The sequence below is a fragment of the Mastomys coucha genome, unplaced genomic scaffold, assembly GCF_008632895.1.
Source record: "Mastomys coucha isolate ucsf_1 unplaced genomic scaffold, UCSF_Mcou_1 pScaffold15, whole genome shotgun sequence".
Taxonomy (NCBI): domain Eukaryota; kingdom Metazoa; phylum Chordata; class Mammalia; order Rodentia; family Muridae; genus Mastomys; species Mastomys coucha.
In genome coordinates this window covers 139,605,451-139,625,988 of record NW_022196897.1, presented here as the reverse complement: position 1 = coordinate 139,625,988, position 20,538 = coordinate 139,605,451, and the positions used below count along the sequence as shown (strand labels likewise).

Here is a 20,538-nt window from a genome sequence, read left to right as displayed (position 1 = left end):
CGAGACAGGGTTTCTCTGTATAGCCCTGGCTGTCCTGGAACTCACTCTGTAGACCAGGCTGGCCTTAACTTTTTGTTTGTTTCATTTATTGAGACAGAGTCTCAGTGGGCAGCCCAAGGTGGCCTTGAGATCCTCCTGCCTCGACCTGCCAATGCTGGGATTTCAGGAGTGTACCACCCCATCTAGCTTAGAACTCCCTAAGGGACTTTAGCTCTGCCAAAGGGGCAAAGATGCATGGGCTCTTATGAGTGTCCACTAACTCCCTCACGGACTACACATGTTTAACTGAGCACCAGGCACTTTGGGTTCAACAAGGAACAAAGCAAAGAATCAATCCTGCCTCGCAGAGCTGGAAGACATGACACTTGGCATCCACCCAAGGCCAGTTAGGAACGGCAGACCGCCTCATTCATCCCTTCCCTCTCCTCCCTGCCCCTTCTTATGCTCCTCTTGCTCATTCTTCCTGATAACCATCTCCCAGCCCCTGTCCCACCCCAAACTCTGGCCTATGGCAGGCTCTAGCACAGTGAGTCCTCCACAAGACCAGGGTCTGCCTTTTCTTTCCAATCTAACTCTCAACACTGATGTCAGTCAATCTTCCTAGGAGGCAAACGTGGTCCTGACTTTGCCTCGCTCTGACACTCATAGCTGCTCACTCCACTTTGCATTCTTAAACTTAGCATCCAGAGCCCTTTACAACCTAGCTTTAACAGGCTTCCTCCTTCCAAGGCACATGCCATGTCCCAGGCACACCAACTGCACCCCAGCAGTCCAACAGAGCATATTTTCTGCTTCTCAGACTGAATGCTATGCACAGCACTTCTCCTCAAGGCTAAACTCCACTCAGCCAGCACTTTCTCTAAGGAGCTTATTCCTTAACGTTCAGTTGAGAGCCATCACTACCACCTCTACCATTCCCCGGGCTGATCATTTCTGCCATTCTGGCATGTCTCCCATCTATATGCGTAGACAGCAGGCATGAGAGGAAGCTCGTGGCTGCAGAGTCCCCAGCTCTGGTTTAGAATTCCACTCGGCTCTCCCACTTACAAGCTATTTTATCTAGGGCATTTCTCATCACCTCTCTGAACCACAGATCTCTCCACCCATAAAACAGAAATCCATGGCACCCAATCTGAAGAGTTTTGAAGATTTAAATGACACACAAAGCCACATGAAGCTCAGGAAAGTGGCTTCACAATAAATGACTCTCATGACATCTCAGAGACTTAGGAAGGTGAGAAACACATTCCGTTTACTTAATCGTAATTTGCATGATCTCTGCATTACCTGGTCCCATGCACTGAACAGATAATGCTGCCTTGATAACAACTTACATAATGCACTTCACTGCCACTCTGCTAGACAAAATTAAGTATAGGCCATGAATAGATTGTGAATTGATGTACAGTATGTGGCATTTGGCCCATACTGTACTTTTAAAGAAGCCAAGCAAATGTGTGACTCTGAAAACCATACCTGAAATCCCAGCCAGAACCTGGAAGGCTGAGGCAGGGCTGCCAGATGGGAGGCCAGCCTGGGCTTCAAATGAAACCCTAGCTTTGTGTACCTTTAATCCCAGCACTCTGAAGGCAGAGGCAGGCAGATCTGTGTGAGTTTGAGGCCAACCTGCTCTACATAGTAAGTTCCAGGCCAGCTAGAGATATACAGTGAGACATTAAGTTAAAAACAAAACAAAACAAAGCGGTAACTGGAGTTATCAGTATTACTATCCTTGCCTAGCTTACTCAAGGCCTGGACTCCATCCTTAGTCCGGGGGAGGTGCGGGGGCGGGGGGGGGAGGGTGGAGAGGAAAGGAGAGGTAGAAAGAGGAACCTGCTTGGTAGGCTCATCTAAGTTACTACTTGGTCCTATATCTAAGTTTGCAAGCCTGGTGCAGAAGCTAGTGGACCTTTACTGGTGACATTTTGGAAGCCAGTGGACTGGTAAATGACATTTGTGTGGCTCCCAAATGGGGTCTCACTTCACTTGCTCTGTTATGTTCTTCTTACCTTTAGAGGTTGAGAGCTCTCTCCTGACCCCTCAGAAGACATTAGTCTTGGCCTAAAATGGATAATCACAGTTGCTTTAACACAAGTCCACAGACCTGACCTAGCCAAGCCACAGAAAGTTGGAAATGGTCAAGGGAGATGATGGTTGCCCCTTGTCCACAGCTACTCCTAGTATTTCATGAGCATCCCCTTTCCCACAGAGACCTTCCATAAGTTTACAGCGGAACCTTCCTGAATTGATGGAAAGAAACTGGCCCACTGAAGCCATGAAGATTCTCAGGTTTACTACTAGCTTAAATTCAGAATCTGTAGAATCCAGGGGCTTCTCAAGCCACGAGGTGGTCCCAAAAGCCATTCACTACTGAGAGAAGCCGATCCAGAGGTGGACACACATCTAAAGCGAAGGCATGACCCTCCACTACATACTCCCTCCCATCCCCCTCCAGGACCCTTGGGAGCAGGCCCTTCTCCAGTGAGATCAGGTAAGAACACACGGAGAGAGCTCTTTCACATCAAGGGCATCTTTCAAATGAAAGAAAGGTCAAGATATTGGGGCACCAGACCTACAGGGTCCCTAGATCTGATGAGAGCTGGGGGGCATTCTCAGAGAGCAGAATAGACAGTGGGGAAGGAGAAGAGAATGTCATACCCACAGGACTGACATGTAAGCCATGTGGACCCTGGACCACAAGGTTCCTAGGAGGCATGGGGCGGGGAGAGGGAATGTGAAGAAAAAAAAGTGAGAAGAAAAACAGAACACAAGACCCTTACGTATCTGGCTCTGGAGACTGAATGGGAAGAAGGGCACTAGGCACATGAGAAAAGGCAACGAACAGGGAGGGAGACTAGCCACAGTCCTCCCCAGTGGTAAGGATAACTAAGGGAAATGGCAGAAACTTCTCCAGAAAAAGGAGCACGGAAGGACGGGGGCATGAAACAAGTTGTGACAACCACTCAGCTTGAGATAAAACTCAAATCTCTGGATATTTGGGGACCAATAAACTTGGGGCATAGATACATTTAAGGAACAGAAAAAAGAAACACAAGAGACAGGATGGGGACTGCAAAACGAGCTACTGAAAATGGCAGGAACCTAATATATAAAAGTATATCTATAAGTACATTTCTGTTAACTATACAAATGTGTTGGCACGTGCCTTGAAAGGGGCCTGGTAGGGCTGGAGAGATGGCTCAGCAGTTAAAAGTTCCCACAGAGGACCTGCATTCAATTCCTAGCACCCAAGATGGCAACCCACAACTGGCTGCAACTGCTGTTCTAGAGGATCTGATGTCCTCTTCTGACCTCCTTGGGCACTGCGCACACAGTGCATAGACACACATGCAGATAAAACACTCATACATGTAAAATAAATTAAAAAAATAAAAATAAAAAGACCTGGGGAAATGTGCCTTAAAGTTAATGGCAGTTATCTATGGTAGATGCAGAAGTGGGGGCATCTGTTAAACATGCATTCCTCTAACACACAAATGAGGAAGAAGGAAAGGAAAAAAAACGGTATTTTTTTTTCAGGCTGGGACAACCAACTACCTCCTCTTAACAGAAGAAAGGGAGAAGGCGGCTCCCACACCTTTGTTCATCAGTATCTGCCCTACAGCTCACAGCTTACACTGTAGCAGTGTAAAGAGGAAAGGGTCCCACCTTCCCTTAAACCAAGGTGGTCGGTAATGCAACCCACTGCACTGGGGCCCCGTCTTCTCCACAGAGTACCTTGAGGAAGGGAATGCAGTTGGAACCAGACAGTTGAAGATGAATGTTTGGTGCTGACAGCAGCAGGAGTCTAAGCATAAACACTGAAGGAAAAACAACACAAGTGTCGGGAAGTAGTTTGTGAGAGAATGAAAATAAGGGAATACGAATCTGGGGAGGTGGAGAAGAGGAGATTGGGTAGGGCTAGCTCCTAACTGTTGACTATCCCACTGGATGAAGGGAAACAACCCAGCAGGAGTTGGGGTGGGAGAGTGCCCCAGCATGCCTTAGGCAGCTGTCGCAGGAAACAGGACCTAAACTGGATGATAGGTAATATCTGCCTACATCTGTCACTGCACTAGGTTCCAATCCTGAGTAAAGGGAAGATGGATAGGACCCAATCGGTCCTTCTTCCTGTACCCCAAAGGACTTGCCCGTCCTAGCTTAAGGCACTAGGTAAGATGGGGCGGAAGTGGTTGAGAGCTCCAGCTGGTGACAGTTTGGCCTGGGACATGCTGGGATCTAAGCATTATCTGCCCGGTCCAGCTTGCTGCAGATGCCAGTTCAGACCTTGTAAGAACGGAGATACGGTTTGGAGCCCTTTTAGGGACAGGGAGCGCACTCCCAAGCTCCTCTAAGAGAATCAAAGAATAACAGAGCAAAAGCAAAGGGGGCCACAGAGAACAGTGTCTCCAAGGGAGGTGCTCAGGAGGCACAGCTGTGCGAGATGAGACGTTAACCTCGTCAGGGAAGGACAAATGTGCGCGTGGGTAGGAAAGGCGCTAGGACTGAGGCTGGAGGAAAACTACCCCCCACGCGCGGCCGCAGCAGCAGAGCCCTGCAACTGGTTAGCGAGAGTAGGTGGGTGGGAGGGGCGGGGCCAGAGACAGGCGGCGAGGAGGGGTAACGCTGGGGATGGGACGACGAGAGAAGGGGGGGGGCGAGTAGGGGAGTCTTCTGTTCCTTAGCCTAGGACTACAGCGAGTTGGTTTCTTCTAACGCCTCTAGTTTGGGAAGTTTTCCCTTCGTCTTCTCTCTGGAGCTGAAGTGGATTGCCAGGTCTTGGCCGGGCCCTAGTTTTTGATCCCCTTTTGGTTAGACAGAGATCTCTTTTAGTGTTGGCACTTTGCTGGGCTCCATCTCATTCCTAAGCAGCACGGTTGCCTGCCAGACTCACCCAAGGCCTGCTTCTCGGTTCCGACCTTTTCCTGTTTGGAGGTCCAAAGCTGGCTGGGCTTCGATTTCTATTTCCACTCACTCATCTTCCTTCTCTGTGGAGCCACAGAATGCACACTGATGACCCCTGGAGTTGGTGATCAAGGATGAGGACTGTCCTGGTTCTGCCTACCAAAGGCTAACAGCAAATGCAGGGCCTTTCTAGAAGCTGCCAGTAACAGGAATAGACCCATTAGATCTAGGCTTTTTGTTTTGTTTTTTCAAGATTTATTTATTTTATGTATGAGTACACTGTTGCTGTCTTCAGACACACCAGAAGAGAGCGTCGGATCCCATTATATAGATGGCTGTGAGCCACTATGTGGTTGCTGGGAATTGAACTCGGGACCTCTGGAAGAGGAGTCAGTGCTCTTAATGGCTAAGCCAACTCTCCACCTCTGGTTTTGTTTTTTAAGACAAAGTCTCATATAGCCCAGGTGAATTGAACTTCCTATATAAATAGCCAAGGATGACCATATATGACTTGATACTTCCCTTCCACCTCCAAAGTGTTAGAACTACATATGTGTGCCATCACACCCACAATCTAATTTTTAATTGAAAAAAAAAAAAGGGTCATAGAAATCTTTAAGATTTAAAGATGCCCCTCTGCCATGGGTAGGGTGGGGTAGTCGGCACTGAGTCTTAATGCTCAGAGAATGGAATAGGGGGGCTCTGGGTGGCCATGTCTCCTTGGCCTCTGGAATCTTCTGTTAGTTAAGTAGAACACAGCCAGAGAAGACAGGTAGGAAGGATCCTCCTAAAGCTCTGGGTCCAGGGCAGGCCCTTTTTACCTAAATGTAAGAGAATATTATACAAATTATGAGTAGAGTAGGGTGTTCTCCCCAGACAAGCGGGCCTTGTCAAAATGGGGATGAAGTTTGAGCCCCTTTTGGGCACAGGGGCATATTCCCAAGTTAAGAAATCAGTCTGGATTCCCAGGCATCAAAGATTAAGAGAGATTGGAGACTACCGCTAAGAAACAAAAGTTCTATACACACACACACACACACACACACACACACACACAAAAGTCCACATGTGACTTGTATGAAGTCAGAACGTATATGTATGCTTATTCTTCAAATGATTCCAGTGCCTTCACTTTTTTTTTCTTTTTTTCTTTATTTTTTTTATTTTTATTTTTTTTATTTTTTATTGCTGGGTATGGTTTTGCATGCCTTTAATTCTAGCAGTCAAGAGGCAGAGGCAAGCTGATCTCTGTAAGTTCAAGGCCAGCCTGGTCTGCAGAGTTCCAGGACAGCCAGAGTTACAATAGAGGGACCCAGCCTCAATTTTTTTCTCTCTCTTATTTATTGATAGCTGGAGTTATGGCTCAGTGCCTCTCATGGCAAGGCCTTCGGTTACATCTGATACCATCACACATACATGAGATCATGTCTCAGAAATAAATAGCATCAGTAATGACAGAGGTAGATGGCACATTGTGATGTGATGATAGAGCCATGTATAAATCAAACCATGAGGGAAAAACACAAACTGGCTGCAGGATACAACTGGCTATACGTCAATGATGTGCTGGATTTGAGCAGCACATACCTTTAACTCCAGCAACTTAAGAGGCTGAAGCAGAAGGATTTGTGATTTTAAAGCAAGTATGTTCCAGGACAGCCTGAGCTATGAAGAAAACCTACAGAAAGCAAAACACAGGAGGGACATGGCTCACTGGGTCAAGTCATTCTGTTCAAGGCTGAGGACTAACCTGAGCTCAGATACTCAACACCCATGTAAAAGACTGACATTGAAACACACAGTTAACCCCAGAGCCAGGCAGGGGTCAGTAGAGACAAGAGGATCCTGGGGATCACTAGCCAGTTAGTCTAGCTGCAACAGAGACCTCAGGTTTAGTGAGAGACTAGGGTGGTTTGCATATGCTTGGCCCAGGGAGTGGCACTATTAGGAGGTGTGGCCTCATTGGAGTAGGTGTGTCACTGTGGGCATGGGCCTTAAGACCCTCATCCTAGCTGCCTAGTAGCCAGTCTTTTAGCTGCCTTCAGAACAAGGTGGTGGAACTCTCGGCTGCTCCAGCCCCATGCCTGCCTGGATACTGCCGTGCTCCCACCTTGATGATAATGGACTGAACCTCTGAACCTGTAAGCCAGCCCCAATTAAATGTTCTTTATAAGAGCTGCCTTGGTCATGGTGTCTGTTCACAGCAGTAAAACCCTAGCCAAGACAGATAACCTGTCTCAAAACCTAAAGTGGAGAAAGAAGACAACTAACATGAACTTTTGGCCTCCACAGGTGTGTACATCCACACTCACACATGTACAAGCATACATATGCATGTACACCAAACACACACACACACACACACAGAGGGAGAGGAGAAAAGAGAGAAAGAGAGAGACAGAGAGAGAGAAAGAGATGGGGAGAGAGAAAGAGAGCACACACACAAGGTCTGTCATGTAAAACAAAGCAGCTAAGAAAGTGGTGTAGCCTGAAGATGGTTCAAGAAACTTTCAACTGGAAGCAATATATGATTTTGCACTGGATGACAGATTGGAAAAGTAAAAATATTCTAGGGCCCAACAGTAGGTGAAACTGGAATATGGGCTCTACATAACTACAGACTACATTTGTTTTGTGGTCTTAAGAATCAAGTACTGTGTAAGAAACATGCATCCCTTTGTGGAGTGCGGTAGAGCTGGAGAGGCATTCGCCTTGACAAGATGGCGCCTACATCCACTGTCGACTCCTGGTAAACAACTGTTTGCGCATGTGCGTAGAGTGAAAAGGCGCCAAGTCACGGCCCATCCCGGGGCATCACATGGGGTGATGAGCAAACAGCCAATCATGGGCGGACACGCTGCGCTGTGGTGTATATAAGCAGCGCCCGATTAGTGGCTCGGGGTCTTCCTCTTCATGATGCAATAAATGCTTGCTGTAGAAGGATCCTAGTGTCTGTATGTCTTCTGCGCGGGCTACATCCCTTGACACTTTCAAGGATTAAGAGACCTGAGGTCTGTGACTTGTTCTCAATTGGCTCAGTAAACACATAGGGCAATAGTCCCGGTCTGGGTGAAGGGGGTGCAGTCATACTATTCTTCCATTTAGTGTGTGGGTACTTGCTGGTGGTGTGGGTATGTGCTTATAGTACATGGTTATGCACTAGCCGTGAGGTTCCATGGTACACATGCATGCCTATGGAGGCCAGAGGACAACTTTGGGTGTCAATCCTCAGATACATCCCCTTCTGTTGTTGAAACAGATTTTCTCACTGACCTGGACACCATCAAGCAGGCTAAGCTGACTGGGCAGCAAGCCCAAGAACCTGTCTCTGCTTCCCCAACTCTGGGACTTTTAAGTGTTTGTCATCATCCTTGCCTTTTTTTTAAATGTGGGTTCTCAGGGTCAAACTTAAGTCCTGGGTGTGCAATACTTAACAGCTAAGTCATCCCCCAACCCTTCAAAACTAGGTTTTTTATAAGAGATGTATGTTAAATGACAATCAATGCTGGTGAAAATGTGGAGCAAAGGGAACACTCCTCCATTGCTGGTGGGAATGCACACTTTTACAGCCACTGTGGAAATCAGTATGGAAATTCCTCACAAAAATGGGAATTGATCAACCTCAAGATCCAGCTATACCGTTCTTGGGCATATACCCAAAGGATGCTTCATCCTGTCACAGAGACCCTTCTCAACCACGTTCACTGCTGCTCCATTCATAATAGAAATTAGAAATGACCTAGGTGTCCCTTAATGGAAGAATAGATAAAGAAACTGTGGTACATTTGTACAATGAAACATTACTTGGTTGTTTAATAAAAATGATATCAAATATACAGGCAAATGAATGGAACTAGAAAAAATCCTGAGTAAGGTAAACTAGACTCAGAAAAATAAATATGGTATATATTCACTTATATATGGATATTAGCTATGAAATAAATTATAAGCACACTATAATCCATAGACCCAGAAAAGATAGGCATAGAGAAGGGGACTGGGGTAGGGGAGATGACAAATGGATCTCCCTGGGAGAGGAAAGTATTTTATGGATAGAATGCATGCAGGGCAGGAGGAGAATGAGACTGGGAGGGTCAGGTGGGAAAGGGGAGGGGAGATGGGATTGTGGGAGAGAACAGGGGTAGGGGACAACTATAATTGAAGGGCATTTGAGGGGCAGGATGAAATGACTCCTAACAATACTCTGCTACACTCACAGACTGGTACCTTACTCGGCCATCATCAAAGAGACTTCCTTCTGCAGCAGATGGGAACAGCTACAGAGACCTAGAGCTGGACACTGTACACAGGGAGAGACTTCGGAAAACACAGCTTTAAAGGAGATGTCTCCATCAAATCCCTCCCCTCAGAGCTCAGGGAGCCAGCCCCAAAGAAGAGGAAGTGGGAGGGGCTGAGCAGAGCTCCTGAGAGCTCAGAGAAACTGAAGCAGCAAGCACAGGCCTATAGGGGTCTGCGTCGAGTTCCCTGCATAGACACTACAGCTTTCAGTGCAGCACTTTAACAGGCCTCCTGTATGTGTGATCTACTCTTGTACATGTTCTTGTGGCTCTTTTATATTTCCTTTGGTTTGTCTTGTCCAACTTCTATATGATGGTTTTTGTTTTCTTGTTATATTTTATTTTTAAAAAAGAGAGAGATTTATTTAACTAAAACAGAGAACATGAGCCTGTGGTCATGAACTGAGGCAAAGCACCAAGTGGGATTACAGATACTGTTCAATGGCAAGAGAGACGATTCAAAAGAAATGCAAAAGGGCTTTGAGGCACAGCTCGGTGGAGAGCGCTTGCCTATCATGCAGGAACCTTTGCATTTCAACCCAGAACCAAAGAGGAAAGAGGAACATAGGAAAAATGAAGGTGGGGGGGAGAGGAACTTGAAGTCCAGAGGGAAGGAGGAAACAGGCAATTCAATTTATATTTAGAATCAGAGAGCAAGTAAGATCTCAAGTCATACCCGCTGCTTTAACAGACCCAAGAGTTCTGTTCAGAACAGACTTCAGAGGAGGGAGAGAGCAAGGGATGTACAGATCGAGAAGTGGGAAGTGGGAGCATGGTAGCACAGGAAGGGAACAATTGACTTGTTACATTGTAATTGGTCCGCACTCAGCTGTTGGGCAGATGGCTCAAGGCTGAGGACATTGTCCCAGAAATGAAGAGATACTTCGGGTTCCCACTCCGTCCCAGAGTCAGGACAATGACTGAAGGCCAAGGTGTCCAGTTGTCACAGGGCATTCACCCTGACCCAATTGATCTCCACAGCTAAGCTTTGACCCAGACTGCTACCAGTTTTCAACTCACTTCATTTGTAACTCTTGGCTGAGATCCCTGAGTCCGAGGCAGAGGGCTTCTATCTGACTGCAGGGTCAACCAGTCAAATTTACAATCAGGGAACTGAGGGAATTCCACACACTAAAAAACCATAAAGGTAATGTCAGAATCTAACCCATAAACCAAACACAGCCATTTTTCACCCAGTTTGAAACCTTTTATTAATGAAATTGAGCTCACAGAGGGCAGTAACAGCAGAGAGCCAGGACAAATGTGAATACAAAGCAACCCACAGGACAAGCACTGGCTGGGGAGCCTCCCTCTCAAGGGAGCCAGGGAGCCCTACAGTAATGCAGCTTCACCAAACCAAAAAAGCCAACTGATTCTCCCAGTTCAGAGAGCAAATATCACAAAGGCTCTCTGACACAAACACACCCCAATTTCTGCATCAGCCTGCTATTTGAGCAGAAAAAGTCAGTAAGAGCATCTGAGAATAGGGGATGACCTGGACTTGACATTTTTATCACCCTTCCCCATGACAGGAATGCTGGAGCCAGCTATAAAAGGTCTTTTGAGCAAGACTTCTGCTAGGGCCATAGATTCCAGATCTTTGCACCAGAGTGTGAGGAACTGAACATGACCAAAGTGTCAAGACACCACCACTAGACAAAGCTTCCTTCTTGGGCCTAAATAGAGAACACAAACACACTCAAATAAACACATCCAACACAATGCTGGATAGGAAAGGTCAAGTGGATGAAAGCCATCAAAAAAGGGGGTGAGGGCACAAAAAGCCTTTCAAATACAGTTTGGTTAAATATGAAGAAGCTAGAAATTTTTATTTTTATTTAACTTGCAGAGAGTGGGGTGGAGGGTGGAGAACTGAATCAGAGATTAAGAGCACTGATTGTTATTCCAAAGGACCCAGGTTTGATGCACCTACATAGTAGCTCATAAAAGTCTCTTAATTTCAATCACAGGAATTCTATTCTACCTCCTTGGGTACTACATGCACATGGTGCAGACATATATACAGGCAAAACACACATGAGCATTAAATAAGAATTGTGTGGCCTGTATATGTATAGGGGCATTCAGGTGAGCTCATGTGGAGGTTTAGAGGGTAACTTTCAGGAACTGGCTCTTCCCTCCACCATGGGTTCTGGGGATTGAGGTCAGGTTGTTCCCTCCACCATGGGTTCTAGGGATTGAGGTTAGGTTATCAGATTTGTACGAAACGCACCTTTACCTACTGAGCCATCTCATCAGCCTGAAACTTAAGAGTTTTATAGTAAAAAAACACAAAATTGCCAGGCCGTGGTGGTGCACGCCTTTAATCCCAGCACTTGGGAGGCAGAGGCAGGCGGATTTCTGAGTTCGAGGCCAGCCTGGTCTACAGAGTGAATTCCAGGACAGCCAGGACTACACAGAGAAACCCTGTCTTGAAAAAACCAAAAACAAAAAAAACCACAAAATTGATGTTCCTCTTTTTTTATTACTATAGAAAATTGATTTTCATGACCGTTTCTAATTTCCAATGATATACACTAACTTAATGGTAGGGTTTTTTTTTAATTATATCCTATTTTCACTGACTACACTATCAGTATTTAACATAGCTAAAATATGCTAGGAGATAATTTCCCCCTTCTCTGGAAGGAAAATGGGGTGGGAGGAGAAACGGACTTGGTTACAGTGTATTCATTTTTGGAAAAGTTCAAAAAAGTCAAAATATAATCAATTAACAAGTTGTTTTTTTTAATGTGGGAAAGCATATAGAAGGAAAATCTAGATAAATCTCAGCACAATGATTCAGGAAAAGTTCAAAGTCTACTTGAGAAGAATTCAGACATTACTACCTAGAGAAGACCCTTGAAAATATAATCTAAGCCAAGGTCATGCTGAACACCGAAAGGGCCCTCAGGTGGGCAGGAACTACAGGAGGCACAGACCCTCAGAGACACTTCTTCATTCACATTCAGCAACATCAATGCTCCCCCCTCACTGTGGATTCTAAAATGTCATAACTCAATCTTTCAGCTCTATGTAATAGAGCTCTATGCCAAAATCTTTACTATGTGAGCCAAGCATGATGGTGCACACCTGTAATCCCAGCACTTGGAAGGCAGGGCAAGTGGACTGCTGTGAGCTCAAGGCCAGCCTACTCTACACCCCAAATTCCAGGCCAACCAGGATCACATAGTGAAACCCTCTCAAAAATGAAGTAAAATTACTGAGGTGTGAGGTGACACAAACTTGGCATCTATACCTGTCTGTATTAAAATAAAATAAACCATAGAGCTTACCATCCTCAAAAGCAGTTAAAATTTTCAAAATAAATAACACTTGTGGGGCTAAATATGTGGCTTGGCTGATGAAGTATTTGCTTAACAGACATGAAGGCCTGGGTTTGATGTTTGGCATGGTAATACATGCCTATAATTCTAGCATGCAGAAAGTCAAGGATCCAATGTTCAAAGTCACCCTAGAATACACAGTGGGTTCAATGTCAGTCTGGAATAGATGAGACTCTGCCTCAAAACAAGAAGATTTAAGGCTCTGGATTAAGGACATTAGAAATAGGTCTCTAAGGTTAGATCCACTCACCTAGACAATCAAATTAATGAAGCTACCTGGCAACAATGTTACCAGAAAGCCCCTAAGCTACAAGAACATTAAATCAAAGAAGAGAAACAAAGACCCACCTCCACAAGCTACAACTAGGCAGCACTAAAGCCATCGAGGTCAAGGGTTCTTGCTATGGTCAGTTCAATAAAAGCACAGAACCCTCCTGGTCTTTGAGAAAATCCTAGCCACCTAGGTAGAACACAACTCAAACACTATGAAAAGAGGCAGTAAATATAATGAAGATACATGAATATCATGTTGTTCAGTTCTGAAATTTTACAAACTATGAGAATTTAAAAGTCTGACATCATCACTCACAGAAAGTAACACAACAGAAAAATAACAATGATCACAAGCTATCATTTAGCTTGGCTGAAAGCACTTCCTTTCACTCTCCCTGCTGACAACAGTGAGATTTGGGTCACACATACACTAGCAAGCTAATCTGGCCAGGCTTGTCAGGCTTAAAGCCCACAGCCTGATTTGTGAACTAAGCAAACCATGAATTAGGGGGAAATCATCCAAAAGGTTCGTCACACTAACACTGCTGTAACCTTTAAAGGACAGCTTTCGAGGAGACCCATGGTTACAGCAAAAGCAAGCTGCTTCTGTCCCTAGAGGACAATTCCTGAATCATAGACAGTCTTTTTAAAACCAGTGAACTGGGAATCAACAATTCCTCATTTACACGAAACACAGGATGTGTGTAGTCCTTCACCTGGGACCAGCAGGATGAGAACTGCCTGCAGACAGAGGAACTGGATGGCACCAACCACCAAGCTGAGAAAAAACCAATAAAAGAACTCAGCACTTCACTTCCAAAATACCCAAAGTCGTGTCCTGAATTTTTAGGGTGTAAAAACCCTGGTCTGCATTTTTTTCTAATCTGTAAACAACTTCTGGCCGTGAAATAATGTCTCCTGTTTCCAGACAACTGTTTCTGCATTTGCCTGTGAGTTTCCTCTGATCCTAAGAACATGCAGAGTGGGAGGCCCTTCAGCCAACATCAGAGCCCTTGATTTGCAAACAAGAAAAAATAAAATAAAACTAAGTAGAGTGGATTAGAACCTTCACATCTGATGTCTCACTGAAACACTAAGACTTAAAGCTCCATCTAGGCAGGGCCCAGGTCTAGGCCACCTGAGGGGCATATTAAAATGAAGATTCATAATCTCCCAACTCAAGAACTTCTTCTGGGGATGAACTTCTAAACATTCTATACCAAACAAGCTCCCAAGAAATTGGGAAGCAATCATCAATTTGGCCTGAAGAACCTATCCTGAATCCAAATTTATCTGCAGTAGCCTGTTCCTCTATACACCACAGACCTTGCCAAACAGCACGTTCAGGCTACACCATCCCCCTAACCTGAATTAGTCATATTAAGGTTTTATACAGCTAAGCCAGGTCAATGGATACAGTCTCCACTTCACCTCTTACCTAGTAACTTCTCAGCCAACAGCATCCAACATCCATCCTTTCAGGGTTTCTTAAAGATGATGAATGCAGATGGTGCTAAATTCTTCCCCAAACTGGTAATGATCCTAGATGGAATCATGCCATCAACCTCCAGGGGCAGCAGTGAATATAAACTTCACAAAAATCACTAAGTAGGTAATCTCAAGAACAAACAAATTAACTTTCTATTTAACATTTCAAGACACAAAAACAGGAGCAGATCATATTTTCAACTCATTTTTAAATGTGTAGGACTTTACAGAACAGGAAAGAGGCAACAACTTTACTCTCTAGTTTAAGAGTATACTAACGGACTTTGTACATGCATTTTCAGGACAATGAAACAATTACCTCCAATTAAATCATCTGCCAAACACTGTCCAGCTACATTTCTAACAGCCTTAAGCAGCTAAGTCAGGCTCTCTGCTTCTGTGAGGAAAACCTTCTCATGATAACATGAATTTAAAACAACAGAAGACTGGAAAATGTAATGTGAATTTTTTTAAAAAAGAAAAAATTCAAAATAAGCAATTTTAAGCCAGGCATGATGGCACACATACATAATTGTTCAAGAGGACAAGGAAGGAGGACTGTGACAAATCTGAGGCCAATCGGGACAACAATAGTAAAAGCCCAGTCTCAAAAACCAAAAGGAGAAGAAAGAGGAAGAGGAGGGGAGGAAGGAAGGGGAAAAGAGGAAGGATGATAGAGGAAGGGGAGAACCAGATTGATTAGCTTGAAAAAAGGGAGGGATTTATAAGATTAGTCCTATTTAAGAAAGTGGGAATCATTTCTCAGCCTCTGTCTAAGCTCAGTTGAAGATGGATGCACAGCTATCTTACCTCTAGAATTAAAAGCTTATACCCCAGGTAAGACACATTTCAGAAGACAGACACTCTTGAAATACAGAATTTTATTTAAAAACTGTTTAAAGTAGAAAAAAACCCTGTCAAGAAAGACCAGGTGGAAAATGGGTTCCCAATAAAATGGAATTTAGGGGGCAACAGAAGTCTGAAAGGCCACAGAGGAGAAACAGCACCGCTGTCATTTGAACAATGGCTAGTTACTTTTTTTTTTTTTTTTGGCATTGTTAATCACTGAATCTGGATTTTCCTCTGAATTCCACAGAGCATGCACTACATAACAATCTGTCATAAAATACCTGTTTTCTACACACAGCATAAGACAAGCTACCACCAGAAGCAAATCAATACAAACACATCAGGGGCTAAACAATCAATCTCAGTAGTGGGTAACACATTTTGCAGAGTTCTCTCAAAGGGACTGGATAGGCTGTGGGTAAAGCAAATGAGGGAGAATTAAGGAATTAAGTATTTTAAATATTAATATTTCAGTCATGGTACTGTATATTCTTAAAAAAAACATTTTAACATTTAGTAACACACTAGAGAATTTTATCTCCAAAGAGATTAGTGCACTGGCAAAGTACTCAGGTGACAATGGGGAGCTGTGAACAGCAGACAGCGAGCGCCCTAGCCTCACAGACCCCAAGGTGACACTGGCCTCCACTGATCACTCCTTTGCCAGAGGTCCAGCAAGAACTTGCAGCGCCATCACCTGCCTGCTGAATTTACAACGCTCAGCAGCAAACTTAAGGAGCCAGAGGAGTTCCCAGAGGTCAAAGGGAGCAGAGAAGAGAGCAAGCGCCTTAAATGTAAACTTAAAAGACAGTATGCTGGGACTCAACACCCATTCAAATCCCAGAGAGGTGGGCAGGGCCCAGAAACACAATACAGAGGAACTGGGTGGGGGAAAGTTTGGAAAAATCAGAGGACTGCTGGATGGGAAGCTGAGCTCTTCGCCTCAGGCATTGCAGGGCTGAGAGGCCCTCTAGTCACCCAAGCAACCATGCTGCTTGCTTTTAGAGCAGGGATGCAACTGGTCAATGACACAAAATGGCTTTACAGAACTTTTCAAAGTTTACTTCTGGGCCACAGTCTGCATCTGTGAGATTCAAGCAGCCTTGAAAGGCCTACGACGGCAGGTTCCAAAGGATCAGTTTAAAGTCTGCCCCTCCTTCCCAGACACAATGTCAGACACATAGAACCTCCTGTCATGTTACACTTTTCTTTTGAAATATGGAAGCATATTTTAAATACTCTTAAGGCATTTATTTATTAAAACGTTCTCTGCCAAAATTTCACATTAGCTTAGAATTCAATTCAGTCTTTACACTTCTGAGGTTGTCGCCTCTTGTTTTATAAACCCCCTTCTCCATCAGTCAGTGTGACCGGCATCCACATGAAGAGCCCCATGGTTGGCCTCTTGTTCCCCTGGTGAACCAACTAGATGTTAATACTGCTCTGCTACAAGGCAAAAGCTCCTAACTCAAACTCATCGGAAAAGGTGAGACTTCTGCAAAGTGCACTTTGAAGAAGAGGTACTTTTTGCTTATGAAAAGAAACCAGTGAATCCTCTAAGATTAATAAAAGGGAATATTTAACAGTTAAGCACATGATTTGGAGTGAAGACTTCGGATGTTGCTCTGCTGGTCCAGGCTGCTTAATACTCTTCTTGTTCCTCCTGTGGGCCCCCTTCATCAGGTATCACAAAGCCTTCCTGAAACGGGAAAATGAAAAAAGAGAAAAGCTATTACTCAACACAGTGCCAGCTACTCCCTCGCCTCACTGACTTCACAATTTAAGCCTCACAATTTAAGGCAGTCCTCCCTGTTGCCCACACACCTGGCACTTAAGCACAATCAGGTGATCACTATTGTATTCTTTAGACAATAACATCCATTTCTTTTTTTGTTTTGATTTTTGATGTAAGGTCACCTTACCCAGACCTTGCCTGGCCTAGAGCTCAATTAAATATAAATCAGGTTGGCTTCAAGTTCACTGTCCTGCCTCTCTGCCACCTAAGTGCTGGGTTTAAAGGTGTGTCCACCACACCCAGCAACAGCACCATTTCTTAATGCTAAAAACCACACACAAATTATTCTCATAGCATTAATAAGTAGTGAATATTTATGCCTAAATGTAATGTGTATTCCCTCAAAATGTCTTTAACTCCAAGTCCAGAAGTGGTGGTTCACATCTGTAATACCAGCTCTCAGTAGGCTACAATATGAGGCTGAGGCCAGTCTATAGACTTGAGTTCCAGTGCAGCCCAGGGTAGAATGAGACCCAACCTCAAAAAAATTCCTAACGGAGCTCCAGTAGCAAAGCACTGTATTATACACAAGACAAAACTGGATTCAATCCCCAGTTACATAAACAAAAACATAAAAAGTCAATGGCATTAAAGGAAGCAGAGTAGCATACACATGTAATCAATCCCACAACTTAGGATGTACAAGCAGGAGTTCAAGGTCATCCGCTACAGAGTTCAATCCCAACCTGTTATGAAAGCCCTGATCAATTACAAAAAAGCCTGAAGTTGCCCATCAAGTTCAGTATCCTAACCTGAATGCCACAGTTCATACCTGTAATTTTAACACTTGAGAGGCCGAAGCAGGGGGACTGCTAAATTCAAGGTCAGCCTGGACTAGCTAAAAACAAAAGGCTTTTAGTATTCTGCCTGTATTAACTCTGCCTTCAGGCATCTTTGTTACACTGAACCAAAGTACCTGCAACAGTACAACAGAATTGGTCCAGTATCAATGAGGGCTGAGAAGCCAAGAGCAGGGCATTCAGGGCCCTCCCCATGCTCACTGTAGGACATATAGCACAAAATGGCCACACTGCTCTTCCATAGAAACACATCCAGATTTGTCTTTTCAACTAAATCTGTATAACTTAAATTAGCTGAGATAAACTTTCACTGTAAGACCAAAGACTCCTATATCTTCATCATCTTTTCATTATTGAACATGAGTATAAACACAGACCTCATGAGGTATGTGTGCATAATTACAAATACTATTAAACAGGGGACACTCCCGGTATCAAATCCTAAACAAAGGGTGAAGAAAATCAGCCTTTTCTGATGAACTAATATCATGATTAAACACTATATAATAAAGATGAATCTAAAGAAAATCCGAAAGGAATCAAGCAAGCTTCTGGGAGGGAGAAGCAAGGCATATCTTGACAGCGATGGGCACAAACATCAAGGACCAATGACATGCCAGCGGTCCTAATAAGAGCAACAGCACCTCCAGGTGGAGTGTCAAGCTGCAAAGGTTGGGTGGTCTGTAAACTACAGAAGCTGGGCAAACCAGCCACTTCCTGAGCTTATTGCTTCCTCAAACAAAGATACAGGGACTCCAGGCTAGCTAGGGAAGATGTTCTTTGGCAAACTTGGAGAGAATCAAAGAATGAAATTTTCTGGTAAGCCCTACACTGGAATACGGGTCCAGCACAAAGTGAGCTGAAATCAGCAATGTTACATTTCTTTCTTAGGTGGCAGAATAGAAAGAAATGCTCTCTAGGTAAACACGTACATCTGTGGCATAAAGAATATCTACAATCCTCTGGAGTACAGGGTCATTTTCCCCCTCATTCTCCTGGCAAATCAGTTCAATGTTCCTTAGCTTTCCGAAGTAGAAGTCTCTTTCCTTCTCCAAGTCTTCAACAGTAAGCTTCAATACTTTGACCTGTACAAGATATTGAAAACAGTGAGCACTGGTAAACCAATAAAGTATCAAACCCAAAAATGATGTGGTCTTTGATTAAAATAAAACATAAGCAAAATTCTAATTCAGTTAATGTCAATTTTCTTCAGCCTCAGGTAAATACCATATACTAGTTCATGGCAGCTGTGACTATGAGTTCCCAAGAAAGGGCAGACTGCAAGACTACACCTTAGAGCTGAGCGTGGTAATATATGCCTTGAATTCCAGCTCTCTCAAGGTAGAAGCAGGCTGATCTCTGTTAGTTTGAGGCCAACCTGGTCTACATAATGAGTTCTAGGACAGCTAGGGCTACACAGATAGGCTACCCTGTCTAGGAAAAGAAAAAAAAAGAAAGAAAGAAAAAAGCACACCTTAAACTATTAAGGAGCTTTCTCTGAGATGGGATCAAAAAGGGGAAATTTAGGGCTGACTGAGATGGAAGTAGAACCCACAACCCAGCTTAGCAAGATGACCAACAATCATAACTAAGTCCTTATCAGGAAGCTGATTGGTCAATGGAGTCCAAGACTAACTACATGTAGAGAGCTCAGTGGGTTAGAGGTGGTTCTAATTCTACTAGGAGCTTTGATTTCCACAAAGACACTATTAAAAAATTAAACTAAGGGCTAGAGAGTTGGCTCAGCACTTAAGAACACTGACTGCCCTTCCAGAGGTCCTGAGTTCAATTCCCAGCAACAACATAGTGGCTCACAACCATCTGTATTGGGATCTGATGCCCTCTTCTGCTGTGCCAGAAGACAGTGAGTATAGTCACATACATAAGTAAATATTTTTTTAAAAATTGAATAAGAAGTAAATCTTGCCAGGCATGGTAGCACACACCTTTAATCCCAGCTCTCAGGAAGTAGAGCCAGTTGGATCTCTGAGTTCAAGGCCAGCAGCTTGGTCTAGGTAGTGAGTGTGGGCCCTGGACAAGGGACTGAGGTGTGTATTTTACATATCAAAGCAGACCTGGTCTTCAGGTTCTCCCAGCATCTCTCAGTCCCTACCTAGCAAAACCTGCCTCAACCAAGTTTGCAGCCCAGGGCCTGAGCTGCCCTTCCTCAAAAGGTTCCTTCCTATATAACCCAGACATTTTGTATGCTCTGTGTCTCTCTCTCCCTCGACCCCCCTCTCATTCTCTTATTCTCATTATCTTTTTTCTCTGTGTGTGCCCTTTCTCTTCCCACACGCCATGGTGACTCCCCTGGCCTCAATCCTTGGGGCTAGTAAACTCACCAGAGAGCAACTTCCCAATAAACTTGTCCTTAATATATTCTAATCTGACTAGAATTGGCTGATTTCACTTGTGGAGAAATAACCTATTAGTGAGTTTCAGACCAACTTACTAATATACACCAGAGCTATATACTGAGACCCTGTCTCAAAAAATAGATGATCAATAGACAGATAGACAGACTAAACAGATAATAAAATAAAATAAATCTGTGGCTGGAGAGTTGGCTCATCAGCTAAGAGCACTTAGTACTGTTGCAAAGGCTTAGTTCCCAGCACCAACATGGTGGCTCACAACAACCTGAAACTCCAATTCCAGGGAATAGTCTCTACTACTTCTGTCCTTCTGCAGACAAGTAGTGAACAGAAACCTACACAGGAGCTGGGCGGTGGTGGCGCACGCCTTTAATCCCAGCACTTGGGAGGCAGAGGCAGGCGGATTTC

At 44.3% G+C, this 20,538-nt stretch overlaps 2 protein-coding genes across 7 annotated transcripts in view; both read right to left on the bottom strand.

Moving 5' to 3' along the window:
* The window catches only part of Efcab8 (EF-hand calcium binding domain 8), a 62,917-nt gene extending 58,441 nt beyond the window's left edge, over positions 1-4,476 (bottom strand). For 3 of the 5 annotated variants that reach the window (XM_031372353.1, XM_031372356.1, XM_031372357.1), the window contains exons 1-3: positions 4,288-4,476; positions 3,739-3,821; positions 2,010-2,061 (exon numbers count right to left, since the gene is read on the bottom strand). In XM_031372353.1, the coding sequence (XP_031228213.1) occupies positions 2,010-2,051 (42 nt within the window). In that variant the 5' untranslated portion in view covers positions 2,052-2,061; positions 3,739-3,821; positions 4,288-4,476. Of the gene's footprint in view, positions 1-2,009; positions 2,062-2,658; positions 2,696-3,738; positions 3,822-4,137 lie in introns of those variants that run through there. The other 2 variants (XM_031372354.1, XM_031372355.1) reach the window with 2 other exon arrangements.
* A 7,433-nt stretch (positions 4,477-11,909) lies between these two features.
* The window catches only part of Mapre1 (microtubule associated protein RP/EB family member 1), a 30,635-nt gene continuing 22,006 nt past the window's right edge, over positions 11,910-20,538 (bottom strand). For both annotated transcript variants that reach the window (XM_031372351.1, XM_031372352.1), the window contains exons 6-7: positions 18,688-18,840; positions 11,910-16,859 (exon numbers count right to left, since the gene is read on the bottom strand). In XM_031372351.1, coding sequence (XP_031228211.1) covers positions 16,803-16,859; positions 18,688-18,840 — 210 coding nt within the window. In that variant the 3' untranslated portion in view covers positions 11,910-16,802. The remainder of the gene's footprint in view (positions 16,860-18,687; positions 18,841-20,538) is intronic.